Here is an 11,783-nt window from a genome sequence, read left to right on the forward strand (position 1 = left end):
CCCGCGCCGGCCCGCCCGGGGACCCTTGTCCTGCGGCCCACGGCGCCTGGCTTGGGCCGAGCCCTGCGCCCCAGCCGGGGACACCATGGGCGTAGGGCCTGAGGGTGCCAGGAGTGCCGCTTTACGCTGGGCGAATCTCGGTGCTTTTCCTGTGCGTCGAAAAAGGACACAAATTAGCTATTTTTTCAAAGGTAGTTCAGTAATGTTTACATAGCGGTGCATTCTCTCACAGGTATGCTGTATACGTGTGCTGCGTGGACTAATTCCATTTTTTTCCTATGTCACCAGAAGCAATCTACGTCATATTGATTGCAAACGATTGCTGAGAGAGTAAGATGGAGGAAAAAGAGAAGAAGAAACATCGTGCAAAGCATAGTGGGCCAAAGGCAGAGAAGAAAAGGAAACGTTATCTCAATGAACTAGGAATTGGAGACGAGGAGAATGCGCGGAAGAGAAACCCCAAAGCCTTTACGGTCCAGTCCGCTGTGCGGATGGCCAGAACTTTCCATAGGTAAGAAATGGGAATTGGTTATAGAGCATGCAAGGTGAGCTGGATGGATAGGTGTGGGCTGGGGTTTCTTTGTTACCTTTTGTAGAAATATACATAGTGTAATTTTCACTTGCATGCTCACATAGCTTTCATCATTCATCAGGTCACGTTGTAGTTTGTGTGTGTCAGCACGTGGTGCAGTTCTGTTAGTCTTAATGGAAAAAAAAGTATAGCTTCTTAGACTTGGTGGAACTTCCACGTATGTATTAGTATCTGGGCTCTTGGTAAACTTTTGTGTCAGAGTTTCTGCAGATAGTGAAGACTTTCAAAGAGTAAATGTCACTGGTTTTTAAGTTCTTGTATTTATTTATGACAAATTTCTTCTCAGAACTCAGGATATGAAGACTAAAAAACATCACATTCCTGTGGTTGACCGTACTCCTTTGGAGCCACCTCCTGTGGTGGTGGTTGTAGTCGGCCCTCCCAAGGTTGGGAAGAGCACCTTGATAAAGTGTCTCATTAAGAACTTCACAAGGCAAAAACTGATTGAAATCCGGGGTCCTGTTACAATTGTTTCAGGTGAGAGCAAAGATGAGACATGGAAATACTTATTTTGCACTCCTTTGTCTTGCTATTAGAGCTAGGATGTGTTTGTGTTCTGATAATTTTTGGTCATTTTTAATAAATCATTTGGATGTGTTATCAGGCATACTTTTTTACAGTAAAAGAATAGTGAGATACTGGCTTCTGGGGAACTTATCTCCCTAAATTTGTTCTCCACCCAACTGGGATCTCAGTTCTGTTTGTTTTTGTTTTGTTTTGTTTTGTTTTCCCATTCCTTCCTGGCTTTTTTTTGCCAGTTTCTTCTACCCCTCAAACTTTTCCCAAGTTTTCCATTTCCACTGGGTTCTGTTTTCCCTTTTGAACTGTTTTTCTCTGACTTAATCCTAACCTCTATAGGTGTTTCCCATTCTTTCAGGTTTTCTGTCCTATAATACCGTCTTTGTGTCACTTTCTTAAGCCAAGAATTAATTTGCCTAGCCATTTCCAGTTATGTTTCTTCACCTTTCACTGTGGTCACTTCCTTTTCCTTTCCGTAGAGTTTTCAGTCCCATTTTTCACTTGGTCTTTAGTCTTTTCCCTTCATACTTTTCCCTGAATGTTTCCTGAGGGGGATTGTTGGGGTTCTAGGGAGAACCGATTTGTGAGGGAGATCTTGCTTGAATGCAGACAGCTGTATGTTTGGTGCAGGTAGACTCTTCAGAAACTTTAATAAATCTCCTTTCTGCAAGAAATAATTGACAAATACGGGAAAGGAAAAATGGAAAAGAAAATTCATGTGTTAAATTGGATTTCCTAATTGGTCTGCTGAGACTCAGGGGTTGAATTTTGCAATTTACAACCTGAAGAAAAAACCAAACATGGTACCTGTTGTCTGTAGTTGTTTGAAGTTGTTATTTCTGTTGTCTAAGGCTCAGTTAGCTAATACGAGTTAGTCAAACCAAGTTCACGGTGGATACTTTTTTCTCATTTCGATGCACATTAAGAAATTTCTTGATATGTAAATCTGCTCTTTTTTTTTGTTAAGGCTAGAACAGGGTGTATTTTTTCTAATAATATCAAAAGAATAAAAATACGTTTTAAAATAAAATCCACACTAAAGAGAAGAGATTTCCCTCCCCCAAGCCCCATTTTTTTGCTATTAGCAATGTTTTTGAAAAGACCAAACACCTTATTTGAAAACATGTACTCAGCGGGATAATTTTAAACTAAAAAGTTTAAATTTATCGGAGTTACAAACACTTGAAAACAGGCACTTCTACAGTGGTGCATGTTGGATGATGTATATGCTAGACAAGAATTTGAGTTCCAGATGCTCTAGGAACTTCAGGAATGTGACCTGGAAAGAAATCAGTGGACTAATTAGTTTGCTCCCTCTGTTTCGTTTTTTGATTCTTAATTCTGTTTTCAGGTAAAAAACGCAGGCTAACTATTATTGAGTGTGGATGCGACATTAACACAATGATTGACCTGGCTAAAGTTGCTGATTTGGTAAGTTAACAATGACACGTGATTTCTGCTGTAATTTATATTGAAAATACTATTTCTGACTGGACTGCACCTATGTCTGACTTCTGTACCCATTGCTATCAAACAACAAACTGTCTTTGGTTTCAGAGAAAACAGGACTAAGCTCAATAATAAACCTTGTATTCTGAAACAACCTCTAGAGCTTTCTTTATCTTGGGGGTGAGAAATGAAGTGTGTGTGTGTGTGTGTGTGTGGTGGTGGCGAGGATGTGGAAGAAGGGAAATGCAACTGAACTTCATTGCTAATACAACTGGTAAACTTTTAATGGAAGACCTTATAATAAGCCAAGGTGATTAAGTGACTTTTCATTAATGGATTTGGTCAAACCATGTAAAATCTGAAAATGGTTTTTAGTCAAGAAGTTTTCAACTAACGTATAAAGTACAGTTTACTATGTATCAGTTTACTAGTTGGTTTTATTTCATGCATTCTGATGTCTCCATCTTTGAAGATCACTGTGTAGTAATACGATAGATTTCAGTGGAGTGTGGTCACCGTTGTAATCTACTTATAACTTTTGGTTTAGTGGATTACATCAGCTGATCTTGGGGAACCCAGTGCACGATCCATTTTTCTATTTAGAATTTTACTTTTCACGTGGAATTGGACTATATTATTCATAGCTGAATGGAGTTTTGCATCCTTATCTAAGTATTAACTATCTAAATATCTAAATACATGCATGTGCTAATCCAGATATTGTTCTACTTGCATGCTTTCTATTTGAGGAAGTGAGATGTATTGAAAAATAAAAATATTTCTGTTAGTAGATGTGACGGATGTTTGAGATTCTGCATGCACATGGTGATACTGAGAATCTGTTTGGTTTTATTGTTAGGAGGGTGAGATTACATAATTGCTTGCAGATCTCTGTCATCAGTTCCCATATGTTTTGAGTTCTTAATTGCCCTTATATGACTTTGCTTCTGTTTTCATGTGACTGTTGGGTGCTGTTTTCTTGCGTCAGTGCATTTTAGTGATGCATAACCGTAACTGCAATGTGTGAAGTAAGTTTGTCTCATTTTACCAAGAGATTTGACTTTACAGACACTGTTGCATCCAAGATGCAGATATTAAAAAAAATAATTAATTTTATCAGACATTCCTGCAAATATTGGAAGATACTAATTTTTGCATATTTTACATTCACAAAGTAAACACCTGTTCAGACCTTACTATGATACTGTATATTATTGCATTCATAGATCAGCCTTATTCTTCTATAGCTTTCTTGGAGACAATGAGCAAATCAGATCTATATAAAGGAGATTTGATTGACTGTAAAAAGAGATTTGATTTCCTAAGCCCCAATGACTTCTAAGGCAGCTAAGACACATACTTTAATTAAAAAGCCAAAGTTGATTTTCAGGTTATATGAAAATAAAGAACAAGACTTTTTGTAAGATTTTAGTTCCCAAGAAGCTTATGACTTTAAAGGTGTGGTCTTTGAAATTAGCTCATGTGGGCATTGTGGTATTGTTACAGTGAAATACTGATGTTGTGTTTTCAGGTTCTAATGCTTATTGATGCCAGCTTTGGATTTGAGATGGAAACATTTGAATTCCTGAACATTTGTCAGGTACATGGCTTTCCCAAAATTATGGGAGTTCTTACCCACCTGGATACATTCAAGAACAACAAACAATTAAAGAAGACTAAAAAGAAGTTAAAACACAGATTCTGGACTGAAGTGTATCCGGTATGACATTCAGCATTTGTTTCCCATATATATTGCATTACGAAAATAAATTGTGGGGCAATACTTAATTTTTTATTATGTTCTTACATCTTTTAAGTTAAATGGACAACGCTAATGTTGTATCAGGTTATGTAATCTATTTCCTAAAATACTTGGTCATTATTCTCTATCCCAGAGTGACTAGCTACTAAATGTGATACTAGTGAAAAGGTCTGTTACAGAGGTGCTATGCAAGGAGGATCTGTTTGTAGGTCTGAGAGACAAATTAACCTTTGTACGAGGTTTTCTGGGTGTGAATTGTTTTCCCCCTAAGATTTAGAGGGTAATTTTCATGTTGAAGTAAACTAGTTAGTGTGATCTTTTGGAACCAATTGTAACCTGTAATTTCCAATTATGATTTACAAATTAGAATTGCATTACCTTTTTTTTTTTTTTTTTTTTTTTTTAGTTTTTGTAGGTATTAAATGGATGTTTAATGTTTTTGTCTTTTTAATGTGTTTAGGGTGCAAAGCTGTTTTATCTGTCTGGGATGGTTCATGGAGAATATCAAAAGCAGGAAATTCACAATTTGGGACGTTTTATCTCCGTTATGAAATTCCGACCTCTTACTTGGCAAACATCTCACCCGTATGTTCTCGCAGACAGGTGTGTGCTTTTCTCTTTGTTCTTCAGTCTCAGCATAGATAGCACCTTGTTGTTTAAAAAACCCTATAATATTAGAGCCAGTCAGCTCTATGCATGAATTGGGTATTTAGTGTTATCCAAATGGCTTTGGGGAAATGAAAGCATATGCTTCAGGTTTGTGCCAATAACTTTAGCTATTCAGGTTTCACTTGTATCAAATCATGTAGATAGGCCTTCGGTATATTGTAAGTACTTTTGAAAAAATAATCCTGCTTATTGATGATTATATTTAATTTATGTGGAAAAGAGACAATGCTCCAGCAATTTAACAACAGCTGGCAAATTAGTCCTCCGAGTTCCCTGGAACATCCCTTCTCCATCTCCATATATAGCATTTGATTCACGGGCTCTTTGGAACATGAAAGTAATCTTGATGATGGCTATGCCTACCTGTGCCTCACATATTTTATTGCCAAAATGCTTGCATTTATGACTGAACTCCCACAAGAATCCAAGGTGCCTAGAACAAGTCTCTTTCAAAGCTCTAATTCCTTAGAAAAAATTGTCAGAGAAGTAGATAAGCATCATGCAAAGTTCTGCAAAATATACAAAGTAAGAAGAGTGAAAATGGAAAAAAAAATGGTAGTCTTTCAGTAACATTGTTTTAGGTTGCTTTAACTGTCACAATTATTTTGGTGTTGGGTCAGTTTTAAGCTGATCTGCAGCCAGAACATGTGTCCCATCCTCCTTGGCTGTGTGTTGGTGTTGCTTCCCTTGTGCAGTATAGAAAGGAGCTCTGCAAGAAGTATCCATCTGCCTGAAAACAGCCAATCTATGCCTCTCACCTTTCCTATGGTAGTTTTTTTGTTGCTTACTGCCATTATTAGGGAAAAGAAGGTATTATGTGGCTGCAGGAAATCAGCTGTCTTACGGTGGTTATTCTGTTTTCCTTCTAATGGTAAAACTGATTTGAGGAGAGTTGTGTATGGAAAGCGTAAAAACAGCAATTAAAATGTGCTAAGCAGTACATGTTTAGTGAAATATCAGTATGTCTTCTGGAAATATATTGTTGAACATGATAATACAAGTTTTAAAATTGAATTTAAAAATATTTTTGAAAGACTTTTTCCTACTTTTTTTTTCTTTCTTATGATCAGTCTGTTGATTATTAGAGTCTGCAGAGCATGCAGTGGCAGCAGTGATAATGCAATTCTCTTTTCTTAAATTACATTTTTTCAGAAGTTGCTATTAGGACTGCTGGGTATTCTAACTTTTTTTTTTTTTTTTTTTTTAATGATGGGTAGAATGGAGGAGTTGACAAACCCGGAAGATGTTCGAATCAATCCCAAATGTGACAGGAAGATATCACTTTATGGATACTTGAGAGGAGCACACCTTAAAAACAAAAGTGAAGTTCATATGCCAGGTAACTTGTCCGACTCTTAAAACTGTTTTGTACTGATCTATGCATAACAACATAGCTGCTGCTGTTTTTATTGTGGAATGATTTGTATCTTTAAACAGTACTGTGTAAAATAGATTTTTCACCTTTCTAAATACATGTTATGCTTTTGGAATTAATTTTTTATAATACATGTTTTTGTAAAAATCCTTGTAAATAGTTTTGCTTTGTGGTTTTGTTGCGGTGTTAAACACAATATTGGCAGTGTGGGAAGTTTTTCAAAGGTGTTTTGCTTTAAAAGTTGCTTGAAATGTAAAACATGCCAGCCTAATAGTGAAACGTAAATTTGGCTTATGTAAAATTTCTCTTATTCATTGAATAAATTTAATATTTTAAGTGAATGATTTAAAAGCTTAAATTCAGAAATAATTTAAGAATAACTTTAGTGACCCACTCAGAAAAGTGCATTGTTAGTTTTCTTATTTAAAAACAAGCAAACAAACCCAAAGCTTTGCGGTAGTCTGGTAAACTTTTATGTATATTTCTCGAAGTGCAGTGGTAAGGCAGAAGAATTGGGTATTTGACACAGAGCTCGCTGTTGGTGAATCGCTGAATGCTACATTGGTTTTGTTTTTGTTTAATCTCTTCATGGTGAATTGTACAAATTTCAGAATTAAAACTTTGCGAACCTTATCATTTCTCTTGTCTGTCACAGGTGTAGGAGACTTCACTGTGAGTGATGTGAGTTTCCTACCAGACCCATGTGCTCTACCTGAACAGCAGAAGAAGCGTTCTTTAAATGAGAAAGAGAAACTCGTCTATGCCCCTCTTTCAGGAGTTGGGGGCATTGTATATGATAAAGATGCTGTTTATATTGACCTTGGTGGAAGTCATGCTCATGAGAAAGAAGAGGTAAAGGAATGTGTTGGTGACTTGTATTCTCTTGCAAAATGTAGTTTTTATCCTTAGGGTCAAAATAAGTGTTTTAAAATAAGCTGCTTTAAAGTAATCAATCCTTATGGATTCATAGTGGGTGATTTCTTTTTTCTCCTCTAGTAATTTCAGAGGAGGGGTATTTTTTTAATATCTGTGTAAATACTGTGCAAAACGTTTGAAGAATCAGTTACTAATAAGTACTTAAAGTTAGTTTCATAAACATTCCAAGCATTGACTTAAGACTTATAAAAACTCCTGTTACTGGCATATTATCACATTTATTCTGCAGGGCAGGGTGATTGTGGGAGAACTCTTACAGGATCTGACTGGTCAAAAAGAGAGGTGGAAAACATTTGCTTACAAACACATTAAGTTAATCTGTTCTCCTTAAGTGTTAATTATGTTTGGGTCGATGACAGTGTGAGCTTGATGATATTTACTGTAGGGGTTGCATGCTGTGAAGGAGGCCCTCTTTGTGTTTTGTTTTGTTTTGTTTTGTTTTTAATTGGGTTAATATTGTATGCATTCTTGAAATGTGAAGAGAGGAAGGGAGACCTTGCTATTCTGAGAAAATGTTTATTTAAAATGTTTTGGCATTTTTTCTTGAATATGTGTTTTTCTGTTGGTTTAGGCAGATTAATGACTGTTAGCTGTTCATTAGACATTGTTTATTCATTTTAATGGAAAAGTGAAAAAATCTTCATTTTCCAGGAGAAAGTGAGACCAAATAACGAACTAGTTCAGAGCCTCATCTCCATGCATTCGGCCATTGATGTTAAGATGGCATCAAGCAAAGTCTCTCTCTTCATGGACTCTAGACCCTTAGGTTCAGAAGATGTAGGACAAGAGTAAGTTTTGAATTCTGAGCAGTGTTTGAGCGTGAATAAATCTCTAATTTCAGACTCTAATTTAGGAAAAATTCTTAATAGAGCACAGTTAGTAGAATGGCTTATTGCCTAGTCCTCTTCTGCTATTCATATAGTACATGTGTATTTTGAGATAGGAATAACTGATATTAGAAATGTTTTGCAAGCAGTATAGTCCTGCCTTCCAGGAATTCCTTGCTGATATAGCCCTAAGTGACATATTTCTGTTTTTCTTCAGAGTTCTGGAGAATGACAGTCATAATCTTCAGTAAGATTCATTGTATAACCGATTTTCATTCCATGGAAAATAAATTTCTTGGGAGTTATTTACGGCTATAACATAGGGTATATTCTTGAATTGAGGTGTTTCATATGTAAAGAACTCCATTGGCTTTTTAATGTTCTCTATAACATTGCTCTATTTAAAACAAACAACATATTAACGTGAGTTTTTATTAAAATTTCCTTGTATTTTACCATCTTACCTCAAATGTGATCTTTGGAAAAACAGGTTTGAGATGCCAAAAGAAGAGAGACGGATTGATTTGAAAACTGGAAGAATACGTCGGAAGGCATTATTTGAAGAAGAGAAAGAAAATGATGATGGAGTAAGTGATGAGGAAGATGACCAAGAAGAAGAAGCAGCAGCAGCAATGTCTGAGGATGGAAGTGATGGCGATGATGAAGATGATGCTGAGGAAGAAAGTGACAGAGAGCTACTAGGGCAAGAGATGGCTCTTGGGAGAGCGAAACGTATGAAAACAGAGGTGTCTAAAGAAGAAGCAGTGAATGAACTGCCAGCATTTGCAGACAGTGATGATGATCTTGAGATGAGTTCTGAAGGAGAAGAAGAAAGAACTGCCCCTGAAGAGAATGAGATGGAGGAAGATGATGAGGAAGAGTACAATGAAGAGGAGGAGGAAGAGACTTATGAAGATGAAAGCTCAGATAGTGAATCTGAGGCTGCAAGCAAAAAAGCAGCTGAATCTAAGCAGTATGAAATAAATAGTGAAGATAGAGAAAGGAGATCACAAATCTCAGATCACAGTCCAAAAAGAAAAGTAGTGCTCACTACGGATTCAGGAAACTGCACAGCAGAAGAGGCATCAGAATCTGAGGCTGAAAACTCTTCCCTTGATGGGGACAATAATGAAAAAGGATCACATAATGAATTAGAAGTTGAAGTGTCAAATAGGAAAGGATTTCGGCACACTCCAGCAAAGAAAGCTGACAGTAATAGACAGACTAGACTTAAAGCTGTAGAAGCTGAGAATGATGATGTAGAGAATCTACTGAAAGAGGAGGAGGAGTATGAAGAAAAAGTAGATTTTTCTGCTGACACGACAGGTAGACTATAAATGTTAAATATTTTTGTTGTCCAGTTTTAATTGGGTTCATTGTTAACAGATATTATAATTAGTAAATATTATATAATGTTGCCCCTTAGTTGTTAAGTGGCAAACATCAAGTTAGGAAACCTGGGGCTATCTGCTATTAAGTCTTTGATTTGCAGTGAAGCATGCAAGTCTTGGGTTTCCTTCCTCTGAAATAGAAGTGATTTGTTGTATAAACTTCATTAATTCCCCACTGAGCAGTGGGGCTGGACAAGATGACCTCGAGGAGTTCCTTCTGACCTCAACCATTCTGAGCATCTGTGAAGAAGTAGTGTATCATCATGAAAATAATCAAATCTGCTACTATTGCTAATAATCTCTTAAAATTTTGTCCTAAAATTAGGACTTGTCAGAAAAAAAAATCAGTGATGTAATTAGTCACAGTTTGTTTCTGTGTATATATGGAACATGAAAAAATGAAAATGTCAGTTTTGTCTGTACTTCTTAAGCTTCTTGTTTTCATGTCTTAATTTAAATAATTATTTGTGTAGCTCCTAGTTCTGTTCTTTTTTTGAAAGTAGAATGCAAATTTTTTCCCTTTCAGGTGCACTTAAGTGGAAAGAGGACCTTACACAGAAGGCAGCTCAGGCCTTTCTAAGACAGCAACATTCTACTCCGAATCTTCGTAAACTTGTATATGGAACAGGTACAGATCTGTTGAGAAACTTGCATTGTCTTAATATGTGGCAGCTTTTTAGCTGTTACCAAGTTTGCAAGTCTGAATCTTTGAGCACTGCCTTTCGGTGGGAGACTTGTGAGTTAATTGACTTTTTTAGTTGCTGATACTAATTTTCATGAATAATTGTAATAAAGACAGCTTTTACTTTGCCAATAAAGAGCATTTTGAGCTCATTTTCCAGACTAGTTGATTGCTACTCATGTTTTCTGGTACAACTATTTCCCCCCAAACATTTAAAGTTCAGTCATTTCTATAATTATCTGGTAGTTATTATGGGAATCCATTGTGGTAGCTTGTGTTTCATAAAGGAATATAATTTGTTGACTATTTTTAGGAATTTCTCACAGTGACAGTGTGGAATATTCTCTTATACATGACTTAGTTTTATTATGTCTTTAATAATGGTATTTGTCAAGGAAAGAAAAATCTAACTGGCTTAGAAGGAAGAAAAGATTGTTATGTGTAATTTGTCCTGTTCAATTCACAAATTTTCTGGTGGTTGTCTAAGTGTACAAACCTCATCATGTGGAACCTCTGTAGAACACAATAAGAATTTGTCTTTTGTCTACCTTCCACAGTGCAGGAGTGGGAAGATTTGCTGACAGATTCTCAAGTTCGGTACTCTTGATTTACAGACTTGCTTGATGTCGTTTCTTATGCACAGATTGTTTTGGTATTAGTTCTGCTTAAGATATTGAATGAAGATCCTGTGTTTACTTATTGGACAATATTTTTTTCAGCCACTTCCAGCAAATAGAACCAGAATTCAGGTTGTTCAAATAAATTTGAACTATGTGGAATCCATGAAATTAATTACATGTTTCCATGTGGAACAACTTTATAACTGAAGTTCACTATGGTCACAGTGTACAGTATCTCCCTGATTGCTGCTCACCTTATTTTGACCTTGTGAGGGTATTAATTGAACTCCTACACTGGGTCAGTGAACTTTTTTCCTTCAGTGTTTTAAATATAAAACTATTTTTAGTTTGCATTTTTTTTCCTCAAACTACTGCAGGTATTGTGAAACATAAGGCAGAAGAGAGGTTGTTAATGAATGTAATCCATACATTGTGGAGGAAATAATCACAGATGTACGTTTCATTTAGCTGTCGAGGATGAGGACCAGGAGACTGGTGCTGCAGATGATGAACTTGGAGGTTTGTTTCATGTCAGCCGTCCAGACAAAGCATCCAAACAGAAGGCTAATGCTCTTGACTGTTCCAAATTTCTGATAGAAAAGCCGCGAGATTGGGATATAGAAGAGGTAATATTGCTGGATAATTGTTTCTGCATGTCCTGTACTTGTTATGTCCTGGCTGTGTCTCATAAAATACTACTGAGTTGTCATTGAAACAGACCTATGGGAGCTATGGCCAGTGTCATACCTTCTGCTACTTGCTGTTGTTAGAAGTATTTATTAGTTAACAGATACCAAGGTCTGTTCTTACAGGAATGGAAGTCAACTTAATGCTTGGCTATCTTAACTATTTGGTGCATCATAGTTTGCTGTTTATTTACAGAAAAGTAAAAAGCTGGGGAATCACGAGTGAAAATATGATGTAGTGTAGAGACTTGGGCAAGAGTTGAGTTGGTTTCACA

At 36.4% G+C, this 11,783-nt stretch overlaps 1 protein-coding gene across 2 annotated transcripts in view; it reads left to right on the forward strand.

Moving 5' to 3' along the window:
- The first annotated feature begins 335 nt into the window (after nt 1-335).
- BMS1 (BMS1 ribosome biogenesis factor) overlaps nt 336-11,783 on the forward strand; it is a 22,364-nt gene continuing 10,916 nt past the window's right edge. Inside the window, exons 1-11 of one of the 2 annotated variants that reach the window (XM_010187644.1) lie at nt 336-511; nt 879-1,069; nt 2,463-2,542; nt 4,092-4,280; nt 4,783-4,925; nt 6,209-6,330; nt 7,022-7,202; nt 7,947-8,090; nt 8,620-9,455; nt 10,047-10,148; nt 11,291-11,448. In XM_010187644.1, the coding sequence (XP_010185946.1) occupies nt 336-511; nt 879-1,069; nt 2,463-2,542; nt 4,092-4,280; nt 4,783-4,925; nt 6,209-6,330; nt 7,022-7,202; nt 7,947-8,090; nt 8,620-9,455; nt 10,047-10,148; nt 11,291-11,448 (2,322 nt within the window). Of the gene's footprint in view, nt 512-878; nt 1,070-2,462; nt 2,543-4,091; nt 4,281-4,782; nt 4,926-6,208; nt 6,331-7,021; nt 7,203-7,945; nt 8,091-8,619; nt 9,456-10,046; nt 10,149-11,290; nt 11,449-11,783 lie in introns of both variants that reach the window. The other variant, XM_010187645.1, reaches the window with a different exon arrangement.

Source organism: Mesitornis unicolor, unplaced genomic scaffold (genome assembly GCF_000695765.1).
Source record: "Mesitornis unicolor isolate BGI_N332 unplaced genomic scaffold, ASM69576v1 scaffold53696, whole genome shotgun sequence".
NCBI lineage: Eukaryota > Metazoa > Chordata > Aves > Mesitornithiformes > Mesitornithidae > Mesitornis > Mesitornis unicolor.